A 22,614-nucleotide genomic window follows, 5' to 3' on the forward strand; every position below is an offset into this window, starting at 1 on the left:
AGTCACAGCCAGCCAGTCCATGTGTATTTGTGATTGTCCTTTCATTAATTTCATCCATAGCCCGCTACGATTCTTCTACACTCGACTAGCTCTCATGTTATTCCACGAACTTACAATTTCTGCCGCATGGCGCTGATGTCTGCTTTTGCCAAAACGCATCTAAAGCAGGTGAACTTTACGACTGAGGGACTTGTGAATTAAGTATTTAGCTCTTTCAAACATTTCTGTCGTTGAGGAAGCAATAAATTTCAATACTATTGGAATGAAGAATATGCAGATAAGTTCACTTACGTCTTCAGAACGATCATTATTCGTGGAACAGAACAACACTGTCTCAAAGCCGGTAGTAGGCTCTATATTTTCTTGCAGGTTTCTCTTCAAAAACACTCTGGGTAAGAGAGGCACAGTATCTTCGATGATTTTTTTTAATGTCCACGAAATACATATAAAGCTGGTCGATGGATAGTGCATCATTCTATTTTGGCACTTTTATAAATTAGGTCCATATAAATGCCGAACTACAGGATGGGGTAGATATTTGTGCGTTGCATTTGGAGCAAGACATGATTTCTATAACTTTTTTCGTTACAAATCCAGCAACATAAACAAGGGAAGATACGAGGTTCACTATTTATATTTTGAGCCTAACAATGAAAAATCAGGAATTTGGCATTGAAAACTGCTTTATTGTTTTTCGAAGTATTCTCCTTTATGGTCAATACACTTTTGCATTCGTTCGAACCATTTGTCAAAGCAGTTTTTCCAATCTTCTTGAGACACCTCCATAATATGGTTTTTGAACGCATCAACGGCGTCTTCCGCCGACGAAAATCGTTGTCCACGCAATTCATTCTTGACTTTCTGGAACAAGAAGAAGTTATCGGGTGCCAAATCAGGACTGTACGGCGGATGACCCATCAATTCGATTTTTTGACTGTTCATAAAGTCGGTTGTTAGACGAGATGTGTGACAGCTGGCATTGTCTTGATGAAGAATGATCCGACGGCGTATGTTTGTTTTCCGTATTTGACCGAAGACCTCTGGCAAACAAATTGTTGTGTACCATTCAGAGTTGACCGTTCTACATTCCTCTAAAGGCACAGTTGCCACATGACCAGTTTTCCCGGAAAAACAGGCGACCATTTGTTTCGATGTGCTTCGAGCGCGAACAACTTTTGTTGGATTGGGTTCATCTTGAAACACCCATACAGTCGACTGCTGTTTACGTTCCGGCTCATATGCATATATCCCTTTACTGGAAGTATGTGTCTGACAGACACGCATGGTTTTCTTTTTTCGTTGTGCTGGCAACCCTGTATGTTTCTGTGAAGCGAGCTCCTCAATACCTTCATAATTTTTTTTTCTTAATTTGGTTTAATTTGGTGTTGTGATTCATTGTTGTCTGTCGCGCTTGAGTGTTAGCTGATAAGAGCTTTTTTGTAACCTACCGTGTCTGAGAGGCACATACTTCCAATAACGTAAGTTTTTTTGCGTGTCCCTTGGACACATACTTCCAGTAGTGCAGTTTTCTTTGTAACTGGATAGGTGGGCGCTCAATTAATTAGCAAAAAATGGGAGAAGACGTGCAAAAAGGCCGTGGACGCAAATTACGCGTGCCCAACCTAACGGTTACAAATGTTGTTGTTTTGAGGTTAATGGTACGTATTTTGTACGACCGCCTCAGTCTCGAGTGAGAACCAATTTAATGAGTACAATGAGACACGTCAAACAAGCGACTTGTTCGTACTGTCGTCAAAACTCGCCCCCCTCCTTCTCTCTTATGATCACGTAAACCTTAAATTAAAACTTAGTATTTCCACGACTCCATATTCGAACAACCACAAGCTCATTTTTATGCAATTTATAATCTAAGGTACAGTTTTTTTTTTGGTATGGCAAACAAACACGTACTACAAAATTTAGTTTGTGACGCGTGGTCAATTTTATTGTATTAACCTCGCAACGAAGTATGGTTAATATTCCTTCTCATTCAAATAACAAATACATCCACGTAGTACAACAATTCTTTCTTTTGATGAATTGGGCAAATGTTCAAAAGTTTGACATTCCCTTGTAACATTATAATAAATTAGTTGAACGAATAACACATGTACATAAACGTACGATCGGTACAAAAATACCGTTAAAAGTTACAACATCAATTCTTGGCTTTGTAAGACCACAACTTTTCTTGGGAAAAGTGACCCCCTAGATTCCTTTGATGCTCTTATTCTTTTCGTCAAAAATGCATAAGGTGCTTACTTGTTTGCTCGAGTGTCAACAAAAATTACTTAATTGTATTCCCCTCCTTTTTAATATCCCTGATTAATTACAGTCAGTGCTTGCCTTGCGACTAAAGGGAATGGAACAAAAGTCACGTCGTGACCAATCAGTGCAACCGCGACGACGCGATGCAAATTGAATGAGATAGCGTGGTCGCGTTCTACCGCCGATCATCGAAAGTCCAACTGAGGCATGTCTATCGACACGAGTTCCTGCTCGCACCCACGAGTCGAGGTCGTGACTTCCTGCTCCCGTGCAACTGACGAACTACCTTTTTCGTTTTTGATCGAGATCGCACAAAAAAAAAAGGAAGTTACCACTGAGGGCCTCTAGCGGTCAATTGACCAACTAGCCGCCAAATAACAAACTGACGCACAGGCGTACCGAAGAATGAGGGGGAATGTGGGGCTTTTCCACGCAATATTTTAACGTAATACTTTTTTATTACAGTTTGCGGGGGAAAACGTCACAAACTCCCCCCTCTAGCACAAAAGAAATCTCCCATGCAAGGCACTGAATCAATCAATATGGTATAAGCACCCGTAGCACCATAAATATAATGAAACCCGTAGCAAATAAGTAGATATAAATATATAAGAGCATTTCATGACCCCTTGTTTTTTGTATTAGAGAACTCGATGAACATTGAAATAGATAACACAAATACACACAAAGTCATGTTGCAAATTAAACAACATGAAAAATATTTCGCCCAAGAAACCTGTTACCTTGTATAAGTCAATAGCCAATATCATAATAAATATACCTAAAACATCCCATAAAATTGAAACATAGCAAATATGAATAATTAATAATTACAATTAATGTGATGTTAAAAAATGGACATGAATGAAACGATTGCAATCTGAAATGAAATGAACAAGAAAATATGAAAACGCTTAACGATTATAAAATATGAAAAATACATAACATTACTTTCCAAAAATTTTACCCGTATACACCTATAAAGAGTCTATAATATTCCTTGGTTGATGCGTATGAATTATACTGCAGAGAATATGATGATAGTATACTTGGTTGCGTTGCACTTATTTTTTTATTTTTTTTTTGTGGGGAGGGCTAACAATTGGGGAAAGCACTCGAGATGCACACTAGTATGTAGAAGTATTCCAGAGAACACGTAGGACCACTATTTGTACTTAGAGGATAGGTTGGCCGTTCCAGTAGATGCCTCATTCCAGAATTCCGAGGTGGTACGTAAATTTTGTAGGTTTCCTCGTAAACCATGAAAAATAAAGAAAACCGCAAATTAGAAGGAAAAATAGAAGAAAAATAGGAAAGAAGGGAGGAAACATAAAAGAAAGGGAATACAAAAGGAAATAAGAGCACCAATTACAATTTGTTTTTGTTTAAAACAGCCAAATATAGACATATCCTCAAGAATATACTACAAGTGAGATCAAGGTTACTAAATGAATTTAATAGGAGTTATGCAAATTATAATCCATCTTGAAATAAGCATATTTTAACAAATGGTTATAAGTTAAACAGTGTTCCAACAATGAACATAAGGGAACACCTTTACATGATGAAAGACACACATTATCAAAAATCCATAATAAAACCCTTAATATTCTAAGATACACATAACAGTAGTAATACGGTCCAACATTCTTATTGCTAAATGAACCTGTCACTGCTCATAACTCAAGGGACCCGAGGATTGTAGTTGTTCGAAGAGGGACGACGTCGGCAGTGCTGTGAGGCGTGTCCAGTTCGCCGGCAAAAATTGCAGTACAGCGCTGGAAAATGACGCTGTGGACGATTATAAGTCTGTCCCCGTGTGGTGACAGTAGGTGGTGGAAAGGCATCACATTGATTAACCTGGCCTAATTGTTGTTGAGTGTACGCTTTTTGCATTTCTAGCGGCGTAATAGATTGTGCCAATGCCACTAATTCAGTCATAGACTGCGGACGAGCCTGGAATAAAAGGCAATTGGTGGAGGTGTTATTGAGATGTTGGAGAATAAAGGTTACCAAAACGGCAGGATCCCATCCCAATTCCAATGCCTCTGCCGAATCTCTGACGTCCGACACGTAAGTATGGAGCGTCTCTGTTTCTTTTTGAGGGCGTGTAACATGTGTATTTACCAAAACGGTATACAAGGACATCGGAACGGAATGGCGCCAAATATAAACTTTCATGTCCTGCCAGGACATCATCGAAGCCATGGCGGTCATCCAAAGAGTTTGCAAAACTCCCGCGGTACGGCGAGTAGCATTTTGCAGGAGCCAATGTAAAGGATATTGGTGGGATATCACTAAACGTTGTAAGGCCAACATAAATATAAACAAGGCGGTATGACATTGGCCATCACATATGACAAGGGCATCAATATGGGTATTTAAATTCCTCAACAGTATCTTATTAGAAATAGAAGTATCACTACTATGGTGAGAAGACATAACCGATATCGGAGATGTCGGGACCGTTACCGTCGCGGCGGTTGTGGCCGGCGAAGGTGATGAAAAGGTTAAGGAGGCCGTGGAAGTTGTAGCCACATTTTCTGGAATTAAGGTTGCCTGGGAGGTAACATTAACTGGATGTGAAGAATGAGGACCGGTTAAAGACGGAGGTGGTGGTATAACAAATGGGGAGGACTGCTGCTGTATATGTACCAATTCTCCAACACTACTAAATTCAGGTGGAGCCATGATAACAAAAGGTCAGTAATGTGTGTGTGTGTGAGGGGGGGGGGGAATCTGCTGTGGTGCTAACCAAATTGCAAAATAAGGGAAATTTTTTTTTTTCAAAATTAAGCCCGATAAATTCTTTCTTTTGCAAAAAATAAATAATATAGATAAGGGACAACCAAACGTCCCGAAAAGGGGAGAAGGATAAAGGTTCTAATGGGGGGGGGAAATTTTTTTTTTTATTAAAAAAAGAAGTGAATCCAAACTTTTCTTACTTTTCTTTTTTTAAGACGTAAAGCGGAAAAATGTAAGTCTGGAAAACCATGCTCTGCTACCAAAACTTTGTAACTGGATAGGTGGGCGCTCAATTAATTAGCAAAAAATGGGAGAAGACGTGCAAAAAGGCCGTGGACGCAAATTACGCGTGCCCAACCTAACGGTTACAAATGTTGTTGTTTTGAGGTTAATGGTACGTATTTTGTACGACCGCCTCAGTCTCGAGTGAGAACCAATTTAATGAGTACAATGAGACACGTCAAACAAGCGACTTGTTCGTACTGTCGTCAAAACTCGCCCCCCTCCTTCTCTCTTATGATCACGTAAACCTTAAATTAAAACTTAGTATTTCCACGACTCCATATTCGAACAACCACAAGCTCATTTTTATGCAATTTATAATCTAAGGTACAGTTTTTTTTTTGGTATGGCAAACAAACACGTACTACAAAATTTAGTTTGTGACGCGTGGTCAATTTTATTGTATTAACCTCGCAACGAAGTATGGTTAATATTCCTTCTCATTCAAATAACAAATACATCCACGTAGTACAACAATTCTTTCTTTTGATGAATTGGGCAAATGTTCAAAAGTTTGACATTCCCTTGTAACATTATAATAAATTAGTTGAACGAATAACACATGTACATAAACGTACGATCGGTACAAAAATACCGTTAAAAGTTACAACATCAATTCTTGGCTTTGTAAGACCACAACTTTTCTTGGGAAAAGTGACCCCCTAGATTCCTTTGATGCTCTTATTCTTTTCGTCAAAAATGCATAAGGTGCTTACTTGTTTGCTCGAGTGTCAACAAAAATTACTTAATTGTATTCCCCTCCTTTTTAATATCCCTGATTAATTACAGTCAGTGCTTGCCTTGCGACTAAAGGGAATGGAACAAAAGTCACGTCGTGACCAATCAGTGCAACCGCGACGACGCGATGCAAATTGAATGAGATAGCGTGGTCGCGTTCTACCGCCGATCATCGAAAGTCCAACTGAGGCATGTCTATCGACACGAGTTCCTGCTCGCACCCACGAGTCGAGGTCGTGACTTCCTGCTCCCGTGCAACTGACGAACTACCTTTTTCGTTTTTGATCGAGATCGCACAAAAAAAAAAGGAAGTTACCACTGAGGGCCTCTAGCGGTCAATTGACCAACTAGCCGCCAAATAACAAACTGACGCACAGGCGTACCGAAGAATGAGGGGGAATGTGGGGCTTTTCCACGCAATATTTTAACGTAATACTTTTTTATTACAGTTTGCGGGGAAAAACGTCACATCTTGCACACGAGTATTATTGATGTTGATGATTAGAACTTAGTTATAATGGAGGAAGGACCTTCTACATCTAGGAAAAGGAAACTAAGCGATGTAGCGAAAGTGGGTGAACCCAATTTTTGCGCCAAGGTTTCAAAAATGCGGGAAGAAGTGGAAGAAGAAGACGTGCTAGAAGAGGAGATGGAAGATCTATTTTCTGATGATGATTCCGATGTGGACTCCACGTTCATTCCTGTGACATATGGTTCTTCCACTGATGATGAAGATTGTCGTAATTTCGAAGCTAGTATTTCGTCTGTAAGTTGCAGGACAAATAAAGAGAATGACGTTCCAGCTTTCTTTCAAGGTAAGGAAGGATATTCTTGGTAATCTAAAGAACCAACAAAGACTAGACGTGTTCCTCGCCAAAATATAATACGAGGAATTCCAGGCTTGACAAAGATTGTTAGAAATTTAGGTGAAAATCCTCAAATGGAAGATATTTGGTCTCTAATTTTTGATGACGACATTATTGATCATATTCTGTTGTGGACAAATGTAAAATTAGAGAAAACAAGAATTAAAGTCAAAGAACATCAAAAGAGCAATTACAGACTAACTGATAAGTGTGAAATAAAGGCACTTTTAGCTCTTTATGCTTACATCAATTTGTAAGTCTGGACATGAGGATATGGTTTCCCTATTTTCTACTGATTCTATGGGTAGACCCATATTTAGATCAGCTATGTCATTGAAGCGTTTCTAAATTTTGTTACTCTGCCTCTGATTTGACGACTCTGAAACAAGATAAACACGGAAGGAGACCAACAAAGTTGCATTTTCATAAAAAAGAAAAGTTTTTCTCAATAATAGTTATTTTTTCTTACGTAGCATTTGCGTTGTATATGTATTTTGAAATAAATTTTATAATATCAGATTATAAGAATAAATCTATGTAATACTTTGCCAAGGAAACAAAAGTTTCGGTGTTCCGTGTCTGTCAGACACATACTTCCAATTATGTAATAAAAAATCATACTTCCTGTTAAGGGATATCCATGATTCGTCACCTGTTACAATCTTTTGAAGCACCACGATTGTATTTATTGAGCATTTGTTTGCACCAATTGACGCGAGCGTCTTTTTGAGTTTTTGTCAAATTGTGTGGGATCCAACGAGAACATAACTTTCTCACAGCTAAATGATCATTTAATATTTTATATATGCTGGTGGAACTAATGCCTATGGTTGCCTCAATCTCACAGTATGTCACATGACGATCTTGCAGTATTAGGTTTTGCACAGCATCAATGTTTTCTTAAACAACAACTGATTTTGGACGACCTTCGCGAATCTCGTCGGTGAGCGAATGGCGGCCACGATTAAATTCGTTATACCAGCGTTTCACAGTGGCAAAGGATGGGGCTTCATCGCCAAATGTGGAAGTAAGTTGATCGATGCACTCTTGTCTTGATAATCCACGTCGAAAAATCGCACGAAAATGTTCACGAGTTAATTCCATTTTATTGTTGTCGCGCAATCTCGAAAGCAACATAAACAACACAAATCAAGCTATTGACAAAACATTTGAAGTACGTTATGGTCAATAATGCCAGACGATTCCATGCAAACGTGAAATCGAGCATAACTTCAATCAGTGTTGCCAAGGCTCAAAATATAAATAGTGACCCTCGTAGATGTACTGATTTTTGCCGAGAAGCTCAAAAGAAAGCCAAAACAAATAAATAAATAAATAAATAAATACAATTTAAAAAAAAACGAAACAAAGTGATTGTTTTATGTTATGAATAACAAAACGAAAATGACTTATCCATGTACTAAATTGTTATGGCACATTGGCGAATCCAGCGGGGGCAAGGAGGAACATTCCCCCCTGGAAAATAGTCGTGAAAAATGTCATTTGGTTTATTGTGTTTTTTACGTAAAAAGTATAATAAATGTTATTCGCTTTTCAAATAATTCAAAATGAAACATTTCCACAATATCGAATAAGATCCAAAACATACACAAAGAACGGACAAAGAGCCTCATCTCTAAGAACACTGAACCCAGCAATACCAAGAACACAGAAATTAGTCCGACTTGTTATTTCTTCTCCATTTCTCATCGCCTTTCGTCAGCCACCACAAAGTATATAAATATATTAATAAAACACGTAAAAGCATTTAGCTGTGATTTTTAAAAAGGAAACTATTATCTTCTTAATGTCTCTTAATTTAGCCCCTCCCCCTTAGTCACACAAGGGGGAAGGGCATTAGTAGCATATTAAAATCTTCAATTTGTAATGGAATTTTAAATGAGGGACAGTCGATATAATATACTTTGATTATTTAATAATTGATATTATTAAAGGGCATTATGTGTGTGTGTGTGTGTGTGCGCGTGCGTGTGTGTGCGTGTACCTTAGGGTATGCAGTTAGGGTTTCACACTTTCTCCATCTCAGACATAGTGAAAGTGATGTGATCAGCAACACGTTCCGGCTGAATATTCTCACCCAGGTTTTCCATTGGGTGCCCACTGATGCAAATTGGGTGAAATCTTGATCCTCTTATGCAGGAAAGCCAATGGACAATTTTACACGAGATGACCAAACAAGGAATCGAACCGGATCCCCCCCCCCCCCATGGTAGTCCTAAGCCCTAACGACTAAACCACCGTGGTTTCTACTTCCTTAATTAATGTAATCGAAATTCACACTAAGGAGATGGAATTCTCTTACTTTTAAAAGAAAACGCAGTATTAGTAGTATGTTTTGAGTTGATGTTTTAAGTCCACTTTGTGCACAGTAAGGCTAATCGGGACTGGACCTACAGTTTAAAGTGGAATCTGAACCACTATGTTTCTCCACCGGGTATCGAACCAGGGACACTCAGATTACAAGGAGACGACGCTACCACTGCGCCATCAGGGAGACCAATAGTAGTATGTGAACGTTTTCATGTTTCTTTCGGCATGCTATTAAAACACGGACCATTATTGCCTAGCCAAATTCCAGCAGCAAAGTTGGATATAAATATTCGAAGTTTCTTTTGGAACATATCCCAGGTTAACATGACTATTCATTCTTGGAACATATCCCAGGTTAACATGACTATTCATTCATGAAAAGACATGCTCTTTGCTTCGTTTCGCCTCTACATTAAAAATTAAACTATTGTTTCTAAATAGCTTACCTTTTACGGCTGTTCTTGTTTTAACGTGTTTTAAGAGAGTTTCGACATTATCACATTATAACAACAGTAAACATAACTTCGAACGTACAGAACATAATAATTAAACATTCACTCACTACCAGCGTAAATGTACACAGGTAAGCATGCAAAGTCCGCCCAGCACTGGTCAGAGTTGAGCGCCTCTAGCGGAGAAAAATGGAGTTTCAGCGAGCACACAAAATCGCATTTGCGACGGCGAAGCGCCGAGGCTGGAAGAATCGCAGCGGGCTATGTTTCATCTTATGACATCCACCCCAAAGCTGGAGAAAAGCGAAATAAAATAAACCAAATCGAATCAAATTATTATAATTTTTAGTGATGATGTGACACACAAATTACCAAGTAACAACTGATAGTGTGTTCAGGGGAGTTGTAAAAGCCGGAAGTACTTGTTCGATCTCGTATTAATTAATAATTTCGATTGTAAAATAATACTTCCTCCCGGTGTTCTATTATTTAAAGCACATGCACAATCAGTATGTGTTGTATGAAAATATGTATGCTGCAATAAATAATAATTTTACCAATTACTCGTATACTACGTAGTAACGTATTGTTAATTACCAAATAAAACACATAAGTAAATAATATCAAATATGCATTTCGATTTATTTATTTATTATTTTTTTTTTTTTTTGCCGCTGAATAGTTTTGTCTTAATGCAGTTAAGACACACGCACTTGAGATAAAATTGTAACAATTTTGCTACGAATTTCTATTACAATCAATGATTCTTTTTCTTCATTGTTCAAGGGCCCGCCCTTGAAAAATGAAAATTGTCATTGCCCTCTGAACATTCTAACTTGACTGTCCGAGTCTAGTTGGCGAACCTACCAGCAGCCTACAGCGTGAGCAAGAGGGTCGGAGATTGGTGCTGTGATGAGATGACGTCGTCGGCTCACTTGTCGGTTGGATGCTTCGAGGAGTTCGACTCGCTCCCAAGCTGAAAATGTAGAACAGTCAGAACAGTTTTGCCAAAATAATCCCACTCTACTTCTAATTGGGCATCGTTTTCTAGCATACAAATAATGCTATTTACACCTAGCAGTATTATAGTGCGTCAGTGTGAATATTCACTATTCGACATAAACACTTAACAAGATGTTAGTACCAGTAACTAACAATGCATCATCTCAAATCTTCTCAGCAAACGTTAATCCTACGCTCTTGAACTTCTCCTCATTCTTGTTATCAAACCTTGCTACCGTTTCCGGTGACAGTTTGTTCTTCCAATCTCCCACAGTTCCTTTCCTCATGAATCTCTTCTCCGGTTCGTCTTTCTTTACAACAAAGAATTCCTCCAAGTTAACAGAGGGGTTGTTTCGCATGCTCTCGAAGCTGAGGTGCTTGGCCAGCTTTGTCACCTGCTCGTCATCAAAGCTCTTCCCAAGGAACTCTGCCGTTCGTCGAATCACTGACGGCAAATCCTATTTAAAAGAAATATAAAGTTCTGATTAGATTAGTAAGCAAAAACCTTTCTTATACATTTCTACACGAATAAGTGTGGCGGCGATTGGGTCCCATAGCCGGGGGGGGGGGGGGGGCAAGGTGCCAAAACTATACCGCGTTTGGTAGAACCTGTCCCGCTTCCCGCGCTAGGGAGCGCTCAACAGTTTCGGTGCCAATGAGAAACAAGGAAAAAATCGTCTGCTGGGCAGCGAGGAGCGAATGAAAGCCAGAAGAGAGGCGCTTACGTAGACGCTGTTGCGACGTTGCGTATTTTAATTGGCTGCCTGGCTTTGACTTTCCCCAGCACCGAGAAAAGACAGGGAGCAACTAGCGCGGGAACCGGGACAGGTTGTAACAAACGCGGTATAGGGGGACAAAGACAATATATTTCCCAAACCTATTTTGCTTGTTAGAACCTATTTTAGGTTTATGCGCATAAATCAAGCCTTTTTTTAGGTTTTTATATATTTTTAAAGGTTTTGCATGATTTTTATGTCACACAGAGGCATTTGCTTTGTTTGGTTACGAAAAAATTCAATGACGAACGTGTTTGAAACGTACTCTCTCTCGATTTCCCTTCCTCCAAGTCCATGGTGATTTTTCATAGCTCTAAACGAAGCAAAAATGTCTGGTGCCACTGTTACCTGTACAATACAGAGTGGTCTTGCTCCCTTCGATGCTTTGTGGTATTCACGCCTTGCAAACTAACATTTCAGCATTGAAGTTTGCACCACTGACTATGTTTTTGTTGAAATAACATGTTCAGCATATAAGATGATCCTCACAGACAAAATTGCGGAGTTTGACTGTGTATACCATGAAAGAAGATTTTTTCCTAACTATAAGGTGAATAGTGGATTTTAATCGAAAATTTCCAATGGTAAGTTCTGCGATCGGTTAGGCAACACGCATAACCGGGTGAAAGATACTGCGTACTTCAGGATATAGGTGTCCAATTTTCATTGCCGGTGACTATACCTAATCTGCATTTTTCAGGAATTTTGAACTATTTTAAGTTTTTTTAACCTACTTCAAGATTTTTCGAGCCTAACTTGAGATGTTAGGACTTATTTTAGGATATTTCGAACCTATTTTAGGAATTTTAGAGCCTATTTTGGGAACACACTTTTCAGAACCTAAAAATCCGAGGTCTAGTGATGAGTAACGTTCTCGCATTATAACCAATGGGTATCGAGTTGGATTCCAGGAGGAAGCGCATTTCAGTCGTTGGAAATAAACTGTAGGTCTCTTTCCGATTAGCAGGGTGTAATGATCTTTTGGGGAGACACCCAAAAGTCAGCCTCTCTTCCGTAGTACAACCTGGAACTTCATGCTTGCAGGTTAACGAGGTTCTGCCCGGCCTCCGTGGCGGAGTGGTTAGAACAGCTATCTGTGCATAAAATGGGTTCGAATCCCGACCTGGGCATGGGTGTTCTTTATAAGTGCCCTGCATCAATTCCATCATATCACCAGCCACTCTCATCTCCATGATTAGCCAAAATTGGCGGAAATGCCAAGAAAAATAAACCAAATGAATCGATCAATTAACGAGGCTCTGGTATCTCAACCCATAGCCAGTATATGTCAATTGCCTAAGGGCTGACGCAACCCTAATTTTAATTCCCATACACCAATCAGTCGTGTAGTTGTACAAGTATATACAACTCGCTCCAGTAACGGCGATTGGGTGTTAAAACTGGGGGGAGGGGGCAATTGCAGTTTACTTACTCTTGATAGACAAGGCTCAGCATAAAGAGGTCGTAGTGTGGGAGAAAAAGTGGGGGGCAACTGCACCCTCTCCCCCCCACACACGGGAAGAAAGTTATAAATATAGCAACACTGCGTGTACTCGCGCAAAAGGTAAGGGGAAACGAGAGGAGAAAACAAATTACTTTTGTTCGCGGAGCTGCACACTTTTCCACAACGAGAAGTTCACGAATAGAAAAAGGCAACTAAACCAGTGATATCGCCAGACAATTGAAGACAAAAATTGGTAAACGCTGTAAGTGCCACAATCATTCAAACACCATTTTCCACGTTAAACTGTGAAATGCGCCATGCTTTATAATGTGGTAAACTTGAAAAGTGGCTGGTAGCCCTCTAAGTAGTTCAAAGGGCGTAAAAAGAGGTCACTAGTGTGAACGTTCTTACGGGCTGATGTGCGGAACGATGCGATTTCCCAACACTTTCGCTTCTGGCACTTACAACGTTTACCACTTTCAGTCCTCAATTTTTCTGACTGTGTTCAAGTGTGTGCTCAGATTTCCCCTTTCTCTGTTCTTTCTTTCTCTCTGTGTGTTTTCTACTTCTATCCCTCTCTCTCTTTCCTCTACTCTCATTCAATTTTTCTTTCTTTATTAATTTCTGTATTTCTTTCTAACTCTCCTTTAGTTTTCTTTATATCTTCCCATGTAAGCGCACACTGTAAAATAATAATAAAGTACGATTTGTCTGCACGTATCTTTCTAAGTGACTGCATAATTTTGGATTTTGTATTGTGGGATGTCACAACTCACAAGTAGCTCATAGAATTAACCCTACCAGATTATTATAATTAAGGCTTCATTCTCCTGCCCACTGTGTATAGTGTTAAATTATTACCCCAAAATCCCTAGCTATAGAAATAATTTGCCATTTCTCAATAAGGTAACTGTCTAACTGATTCGACGATTATACTGGGCGTTTCATAAATAATTGAAGGGTTCCAAAAATGTATTGGAAGTATACTATTGAACTTACGTTAATGAAACCAGCCCAGAACGAACGAAGAAAACAAACAATTTGTGCGTGTATGTTTTGTTAAGCTGAGAGTTCATATTCCTGCCGCTAGGCGACACTCAAATTACACACAGTGTGTTTTGCAATGTTTTGGTCCTCAAAATCACCGGACCATACACAGTGTGTCTTCTTCTTGTGTGGTTTCATGATAGACAGGGTATTCGTCTCACCGGTTCCGCGTAATATCGCAGCCCTAAGGGAGCGTATCCTCGCAGCGATATACACTATCGACAGGTCAATGTTGATGCGAGTGTGACTAGAAGTAGACTATCGTGTTGATGTGTGTCGTGTCACCCGTGGTGCGCACATTTGTAGGTGTACAAAAAAAACTGTTTGAGATCCTCGTTCGTTCTGGGCTGGTTTCATTAACGCAAGTTCAATACTTTACTTGCAATAAATTTTTGTAGCCCCTCAATTATTTCTAAAACACTCGGTACCTATTATTCTGCAAACACCACCTTATCTGACACTCTTCTACCCATTGCCTTTTATTACTGACTGAATCCTTCAATTGGATCCTTGGATAATATTAACCTGTAACAAGATGGTTGTTATATATAGCAAAACATACCTTCTTCATCTCCTCGAACGTATTAAACAGTATATGTTGATCATCTCTATGCTTCCAAAATTCCAAAACGTGGTCCCAGTATGGAGCATACAGCACTGCAAAATAAGATTTGTAGTAAGTCACACAAATCACATCATGAAGCTTGCGGCGTAATCTTGCAATTTTCAGCTTTACCTACGACGGATCACTCAGATGAAATTCTGTATGACTAGAGCTAATATCTATTCAGAGACAACAAGCGGGTAGCATAGTCTGCGAGTATAAAACATTTATTGGGGAAACAAAACGTATTTAATTTCTGCAACTGTGACAAAAGAAGTTGCAAGCTTTTAATGACAAAGGGATTGTTTTAAGCTCAATCTATGTTTAGATATTGCAATCGGGAATGGACCTACTGTTTAAAATTGGATCCGGACCACTGTACAACGTGCCTCTACCTTGAATCGAACCCGGGATCCGAAATATTGCTACTAAAATCTTAAGTTGTTTCTTTCTCATACAATTTAAAATTATTTTTTTTCTTTCATTCAACCTCTAGCCTCCACGACGACGCAACGGTAACGTGGTCGTGTTGTAATCAAGGGGTCCCGAGTTCGATACTCGGTAGAGGCACATAGCTGTTTGTACCCCCCTTTAAATTGTACGTCCAGTCTCGATTAATCTATCTGTACATAAAATGGACTTAAAATACACCTCAAATGTAAAGCCAGTAACTGCGACAGAAGTTGCATATTCTTCATTTTATGTAATACATTCCCATTTCAGCTTTAGCAATACTTAGATTTATAACCTGTTAGGTTGTAATACCCTCCTTACCAAAACAATTAATATCGTCATGCATCTTGAGTACAAGAAGGATTTACTTGAACCTTTTGTACAATCGGAAACGCTGTTATAATCTTAACGAATAAGATTAATCAGTCTTTAATCTCTTCTAAGTGATGAGTCATGGTTCATACTGCTCGTAGCTGATTGCTCAATTTTTTATTACCTAAAATAAATCAAATTGCGCCTTACCCAAATCGTCCAGAAACCCGTTTATAAAATCTTCAAAAGTTCCAGTATATCCCTCCAGGAGGCAGTAGTGGTGGTAGAATGAAATTGCAGCATCTTTGGAATTGCGAGCCACATATATAATCTACAAATGATATCAAGGAACCTTTACAAGGAGTAACTTTGACAGTGCAATAAAGTTAAAGCAAAATAATAAACTCTCACAACGAATAGAATTATTTATCTACATACACGAAATGGTCGTGACTTGCCCAGCATGTACGTATATACATAGCAATCATATTTACCCGCCAGTATCATATTACATAACCAATAGGCTTAACGGGCTGAAGCTTAGGGCAGAGGTTTCAAAGAAATAAATGCATGATGGATGATAATGGCATATCTTGTTCTTTTCTCTTTAAAATAAACTTTCTGTACAGCAGAATTTAATCTGGTATGCTGTGTGCACATTTTCTGTAATATAGAAGATATGCTGTTACCATGGTGACAAATGTATGATGATAGATACAGATCTGTTTCTACTATTGATAGATGTAGCCGGCCAGGCTGAGCGCGTGAAGTGGCCGATTTTCGGACTCGACACCGAAGTTCCGGGTTCGAATCCCAGCCTGGGCATGGGTGTTCTTTGACATCGTCCGCGTTGTCGCTATTTGCCAAAAGTGTTACAAATACAAGATAGATGCTACTCGACATTAATTTGATTCAGTTGTTAAAATTACCATATATACAGAGCATTCCCTGACATTCGCTACGAGACTCGGCGGCAAGCGGCCCGGCATCAGCGCTTGTCTTTCCCGGTGAACGGGTCAGCGACAGTCGCTTATATTAAACCTCGTAAAAAGTTTAGAGTAACAGGGTCAGTTCTGAATAAAAGTGGAAAGAAAAATGGAGAAATAAAGTATACAAAGACAATCCGCACACCATCCGTGAGTTAAAAGAGAGTATTGTACGAAAAATCGGGAGAATTACAGTAGACGAACTTGCACGTATAAATGCCAATTTCCTTCGGAGTAGTGTTGCCCACGAGACGAGACTTTGGCCTGTCTCGTCTCGTGGAAGTCTCGTGGAAATGCTGTCTCGTCTCGAAAATATTTGTTTGTCTCATGACACATGGTCAATCTCGTCTCGTCTCGAATTTTTAAAAGCCTGTCCCGTCTCGTCCCGTGGACAACACTACTTCGGAGATGCCAGGAATGTGTTGCAGCAGAGGGACATCATGTTAGAGTAAAAGGGTCAGTTCTGAATAAAAGTGGAAAGAAAAATGGAGAAATAAAGTATACAAAGACAATCCGCACACCATCCGTGAGTTAAAAGAGAGTATTGTACGATAATTACAGTAGACGAACTTGCACGTGTAAATGCCAATTTACTTCGGAGATGCCAGGAATGTGTTGCAGCAGAGGGACATCATTTTCAACACCTTCTGTAGTCAAGGTTAGTACACAAAATGAAAACTGTAATTTTAATAGCCGACTCTAGCGACTGTCGCTAACCCGTTCACCGGGAAAGACAAGCGCTGATGTCGGGCAGCTTGCCGCCGAGTCTCGTAGCGAATGCCAGGGAATGCTCTGTATATACTCAGGAAGATAATAGGAAACAGAGTGAAGTAGGGATAGACATATCGGAGCCTACGAGGTTAACATATCGATTTCCAAGGGATAGATTCGTGTAAGGAACCAAATATCCTGGAACTGGGCATGAGCGTCGCCAGAAAGTTTTGCAGGGGGGTCGGACAAATGATAAAAGTTGAATAGTAGAAAAATAATAAGTATTATTACCACAGTTATAAATGTTATTATACAATAATAAATATTATAAACTAACAAAAATAAATGTTATTCTAAACAATAATAATAATAATTATTATTATTATTATATAAATGGGAAGACTCGATCCACCAAACAAGTGAATACCAGCACAACTATTTTACATTATTTCTTTTGCATTTTATGCAGTTAGTATCTGAAATGCATTTTGATATTAACTTTTGCACGTCTCGTTCAAGAAAAGGCTTTAAATGTTAGGAGGATTTCTTTTTCATAAAGTTTGTTGTGTGACCTCTCAAATACAACTGTAATTATTAGAATTTCGTAAACTCTAGAACCATTTGTTCTTTGGATGAAATGGTACAATATAACCTTGTTCGTGTATTTTCAACTCAATGTTTTCCATCCAATGCATTTTTACTTTGATTATTCTCTTCGAATATCAACTAAATGAACTTCATTTCTGTTCTAAACAATAAGAGTAGCAAACTTTCGACTTTCTTGTATCTTTAAATGAACAATGTCAATTTCCACGGGGGTCCACCGACCCGTTCGACCCCCCCCCCCATCCCGACGCCCATGGAGCTGGGTAATGGAATATATCAAAAATCTTTGTGTATACTTAAGTTGTTGTATAAACTACAGTTCTGTGCATGTATCGAACCTATTCACGAATCGTCAAAATGATGGTTGCCTGATTATAATACGCTACGAGTTATACAAAGGGTAGTTTGCCCACCTTTGGTTTCTTCTCCCAAAGTTGCTTAGGTAGCAGCTGCCATGGAAGGTGGGTCTTGATGTAGCGTGGCGATTCCATCTCCTCAACCAAAGTAACGCTATTCATTTGAAGCTCCTTGGTTTCAGTTTGGGTCTCCGCCATTTTCTCGAACCAGGTCAGTGACAATGGAGTCAGTCTGCAAAATCGAAGGTTTACTTTTAGTACAGTCACTTTAGACGATTTTTTTCCTAATAAAGGAACTAATTCATAACAAGCTGAAACTTGGTATATAACATCGTTGTAAAATTAATAACAACATGCCAAAAGTCCCCGGCGATCACCCGTACGCTAAGTCCGCCGTATTGGAAAATGACGGACAATGAAAGTTTTCACGAATTAAGGGAACTATAGTTGAAGACTAAAATTAGTAAACGCTGTAAGTGCTACAATCATTCAAACACCGTTTAGCACGTTAAACTGTGAAATGTGCCATGCTTTATATGTGGTAAACGTGAAATATGGCTGTTAGCCTTCATAAGTAGTTCAAAGGGCGAGTAAAGAGGTCACTAGTGTGCACGTACTTACGGTCTGATGTGCGGAACGATGCGATTTCCCAACACTTTCGCTTTTGGCACTTACAACGTTTACCACTTTTAGTCCTCAATTCATAACAAGCTGAAATTTGATGCATAGCTTCTTTATGACATAAAAAATAACATATCAAAAGTCACCTTGGATCACCCGTACGCTAAGTCCGCTATTTTGAAAAATGGCGGACAAATTCTAGTTTTCACGAAATATTATAAACATCTCATGTAAGAAGCAGGTTCGCTTGTAAACGGTTTGAGATCGGTTAGTTCACTGCACTCTCCAGCCTATTTTGGGGAGAACAGGAAAAGGTTTTGAAAAGGTTTTATAAGCACTATCTCTCATCTAATCACAATTTATTCTCATCTTGACGATTAGCTACAACTGGCAGAAGAGCGAAGTAAAGGAAACTAAATTTCTCAATCAATCAGTTTTCTATGCACGTTGTGCTAACATAATTTGTATCAGACAAAGCAACTCATTTATATACAAACGTTGATAGCAGCATGCATTTCTTTTGAACAGTGACAAAAATCTGAATTGTTATTATTATGTCCCTACAATTAAGTCACTAGAACTTTTTAGGACAGAGTGGAAGTCTACTTACTCAAGAAACGGAAATCTGCTGTGAATGCTTTGTTTTGCGCCTTCGTAGTCTAAATCGTTTCCGATCATCCACACCATTTCCTGTGTCCATGTTGTCCCTTAAAATAAATGAGAAAATGTCATCATCCAATTTACCAATGTATTAATGTGCCATATATTTCAAAAAACAAAATAGAGGCTCTATAAAAAGAGAACAATATATGTTTTAACTATTTGGGAAGAGAATTACCCGTAGCCATAAATGGTAAGTTTTTTAACAGTTCGATTTGTGAATACGTGTTATAGAAGAAAGTAAGTGCTTTGGCAAAACGAGATTTAGTAACACGGTTCGGTTCGTTAGCAAACCAGCAGTACTGGGGAAAAATACAGGGTTATTCAAAAAGAATGGTACAAAAGTAAAATTAATTTATTTTTAAGTGAAAAGAGATACAAAAGCAATTCTGGTGGGAAAGAAGAAAGGAAGTTTGTAAATTTACCTGGGCAATTACAAATGTTGGATATGAGCACCCTGGGTAACACGGCAGATGTCAAAACGATGATCCTATCCACTGTCACCCTCGACGTTCCGGGAATTTTTCTACTGCACAGACATCCAGTTGATTCAAACTTCTGCACGCAGCATGTAATGCAGTGTCTATGTGGTGGTCGTTTCTTGAATTTCGCACGAAAGTGTCTCTGAACTGTAACAACTGCCCCTGTTCGTGCAAATTCCATTACGCAATATGCTTGCTCTACCTTCGTTGTTGCCAGTTTAGCTATCAACAACTAGCGCCTCTAGCGGATTTTATGTCAACTACAACTACAGACTATACATTTACAACCTTCCTTTCTTCTATCCCACCAGAATTGCTTTTGTACCATTCTTTTTTAATAACGCTGTACATTCTTAATATAGTTTGTCAAAATAACAGCTTTGTTTCTTTGTATCTTGAAGAAATTTTAGGTTCGTATTTTGTAACTTGGGAGTACGGGCGTCGCCAGTAAATTTTGTAAGGGTTGTCAGACTATAACATAAAATTGAATAGTACAATAACAATAAAAAATGATTATAAGCTAATCAGACATTGTTGTTTTACAACCTTGAGGACATTCTTCTACTCGAGCTACTATGTGAATGAAATTTCAATACAACTCTTTCTCTTTATTTTTTACATTTTTTTACGTTTAATATGGTATTGAAATGCATATTTATTTTATTTCGTTGTTAACTTATACACAACTCGTTCAAGAAAGCATCTTGAAAGTAGGAAGGAAATTTTAATCAGAAAGTTTACGATGTGCAACCTCTTACATAAAAATCTTATTCTCACAATTTGGAAACTCGTGGAATCATTTAGTACTTGGGATCATAGGCGTAACTTGAGGCCCAATTTGGGGGGGGGGGCAAAATCATAAATATTACTCGTCACTTTGCGCCTCAGGTTCCAGGAGGTTAACAAAAGAACTTGAACATTTTCATAAACCTGATAATTAGGGGGGGGCAGGTGCCCCCTTGTTTCCGCCAATTTACACCTTTGCTTGGATAAGTGGTAGAATATGGAAATACGAAGTTCTAATCTTCTCATACATTTTTCGATGTAACTAATTTTTTGCTTTCCTTATTGTGTTGGAATATTGAATCACTTTTTTTATCGACTACGCTATTTTGATTTTTTCTTCTAATTTGAAATAAATAATGTAAATTTCTCGAGGGGGCTCTAAGGTTCATTTCGACCATCCTTCCCTTCCTTGCTTGGAGAACATATCTTACGTTGGGAAAAGCAGAAGGGCATTGCAAGCTGATTCAAGAATAATTCGACATCTCATTACTGTCCGTGGTTCAATTGAATACTCTGAACATGCATAAAATATCCGCTGCTGATTACTATTTGTGTTTCGGGGTAGGCATAATCGATACAGTACAATCGTACAACTTAAATCACCAAGTGATATAGTGAAACCGAAAAAGTAGATAAAAACAACACTCTGTGGGAGAGTGCATATTTGTTTCAAGTGAAACAGTTTCTTGGGTGCGTCAACTCTTGTTGGTAAGGATTAAAATATTCCATCATTAGGTTTATCAAATTGTTGGCCTTAATTTGTTACTAAAAATACAGCAGAAATAAAATAAAAATAGAAGCAGAAGAGGCTTGAACTTCTCCCTTGCGCTAATGGAGGATATTGAGCGCTCCGTTCGGTGCGAGCTTCACGCCTGTCTTGCACACTGCAACTGAAGACCATTAAGAAGCAGAGCAGGAGTGGGAGTATTGATTGATTTCCTTTATTTTACTTCGCTTTTTGTGCCATTTTTGGCTAATTTGCAAAGATGTGGATGAGTGATGATGACATGATGAAATTGATGAATGGACACTCACAAACATCCATACCCAGGCCAGGATTCGAACCCGGGCGATGAGCTAACCACTCCGCCACGAGGGGGGACAGGGGTGGGAGGAACTGATTGCATTGAGAGGTGAAAAATACTGCAGGCGCACGGAAAATACACGAAACCACCTCCTGTTTCTTCTGCCAGGATTACAATGCATTCACACTGCGCTGTTATTCACGAATCAGTTGACGAGAAATTTCCCACGTCACGAACGCGACCGACGAAGCCTCCTGCCTCGCTCCCTCCCTCCTTTCCTCCCCTCTTGCAACGCTGCAGTACTGCTACTCGCTCTGCAGTCCACACTGCAGACTGAAATGGAAGATTAATCGAGAAACAATTGTGACAAAAATATAACAATGCATGCTTCTCTTCTATATTGTAAAAAGATGTTCTAAAAAAATCTCTGCTTACCACATTTTGGGAATGTTATAACCCAAACATCATCTTCTCGCACTTCAAGATCGTAAATTCTCTTCGCAAAATCCACATAGTCTGCCGACATCACACAGTTTGATGATCTGTACTTGACAAATCCTTTTACGAACATATCTGAAACACCCTCAGCAAGTCTTTTGGCAAGATCGCCTTCCAACATCTCGTATTCGAAAGCCATTTATTAAAGATGAGTAGAAGCAGACAGCTAAACCAGGTAACTACAGTAATACTTGATAAGCAAAACTGCTCTTAGAATAAAGGCAGCAGAATGATATTTCAAAGTAACTAGATGATAGACCCACCGAGGATTTGATAGCAGAATGCTATCTTCCCGGGATGTACTTTGCGCAGCACTTAAAGCTACGCGATACGAGATGTTACGTATGATTGGTGTTATGTAAGTTGTCAGTTCGCATGAAAACAGACAGCACAATTATGGTTCCCAGTTCCACCCACAGCTGCTGCCTCCTAACGGAAAGGCTGCTAAGCTCAATACTGTCCGAGGCCGTTCTTATTGTCAGTCTCACACGGTCCTTAACTCCGTTCTGAATTCAGGATAAATCTACTTCAGGATCTTGCGAAGGCTCTCTTGTCCTAAGGTC

At 39.1% G+C, this 22,614-nt stretch overlaps 1 protein-coding gene across 1 annotated transcript in view; it reads right to left on the reverse strand.

Moving 5' to 3' along the window:
- LOC145991833 (uncharacterized) overlaps nt 1–22,378 on the reverse strand; it is a 44,705-nt gene extending 22,327 nt beyond the window's left edge. The window contains 7 exon segments of the mRNA XM_083127878.1: nt 10,550–10,658; nt 10,851–11,142; nt 14,514–14,608; nt 15,531–15,651; nt 18,037–18,211; nt 19,211–19,307; nt 21,989–22,378. Coding sequence (XP_082984004.1) covers nt 10,550–10,658; nt 10,851–11,142; nt 14,514–14,608; nt 15,531–15,651; nt 18,037–18,211; nt 19,211–19,307; nt 21,989–22,190 — 1,091 coding nt within the window. The 5' untranslated portion in view covers nt 22,191–22,378.
- Nucleotides 22,379–22,614: the final 236 nt, after the last annotated feature.

This window comes from Lepisma saccharinum, chromosome 8, assembly GCF_977018435.1.
Source record: "Lepisma saccharinum chromosome 8, izLepSacc3.1, whole genome shotgun sequence".
Taxonomy (NCBI): Eukaryota; Metazoa; Arthropoda; class Insecta; order Zygentoma; family Lepismatidae; genus Lepisma; species Lepisma saccharinum.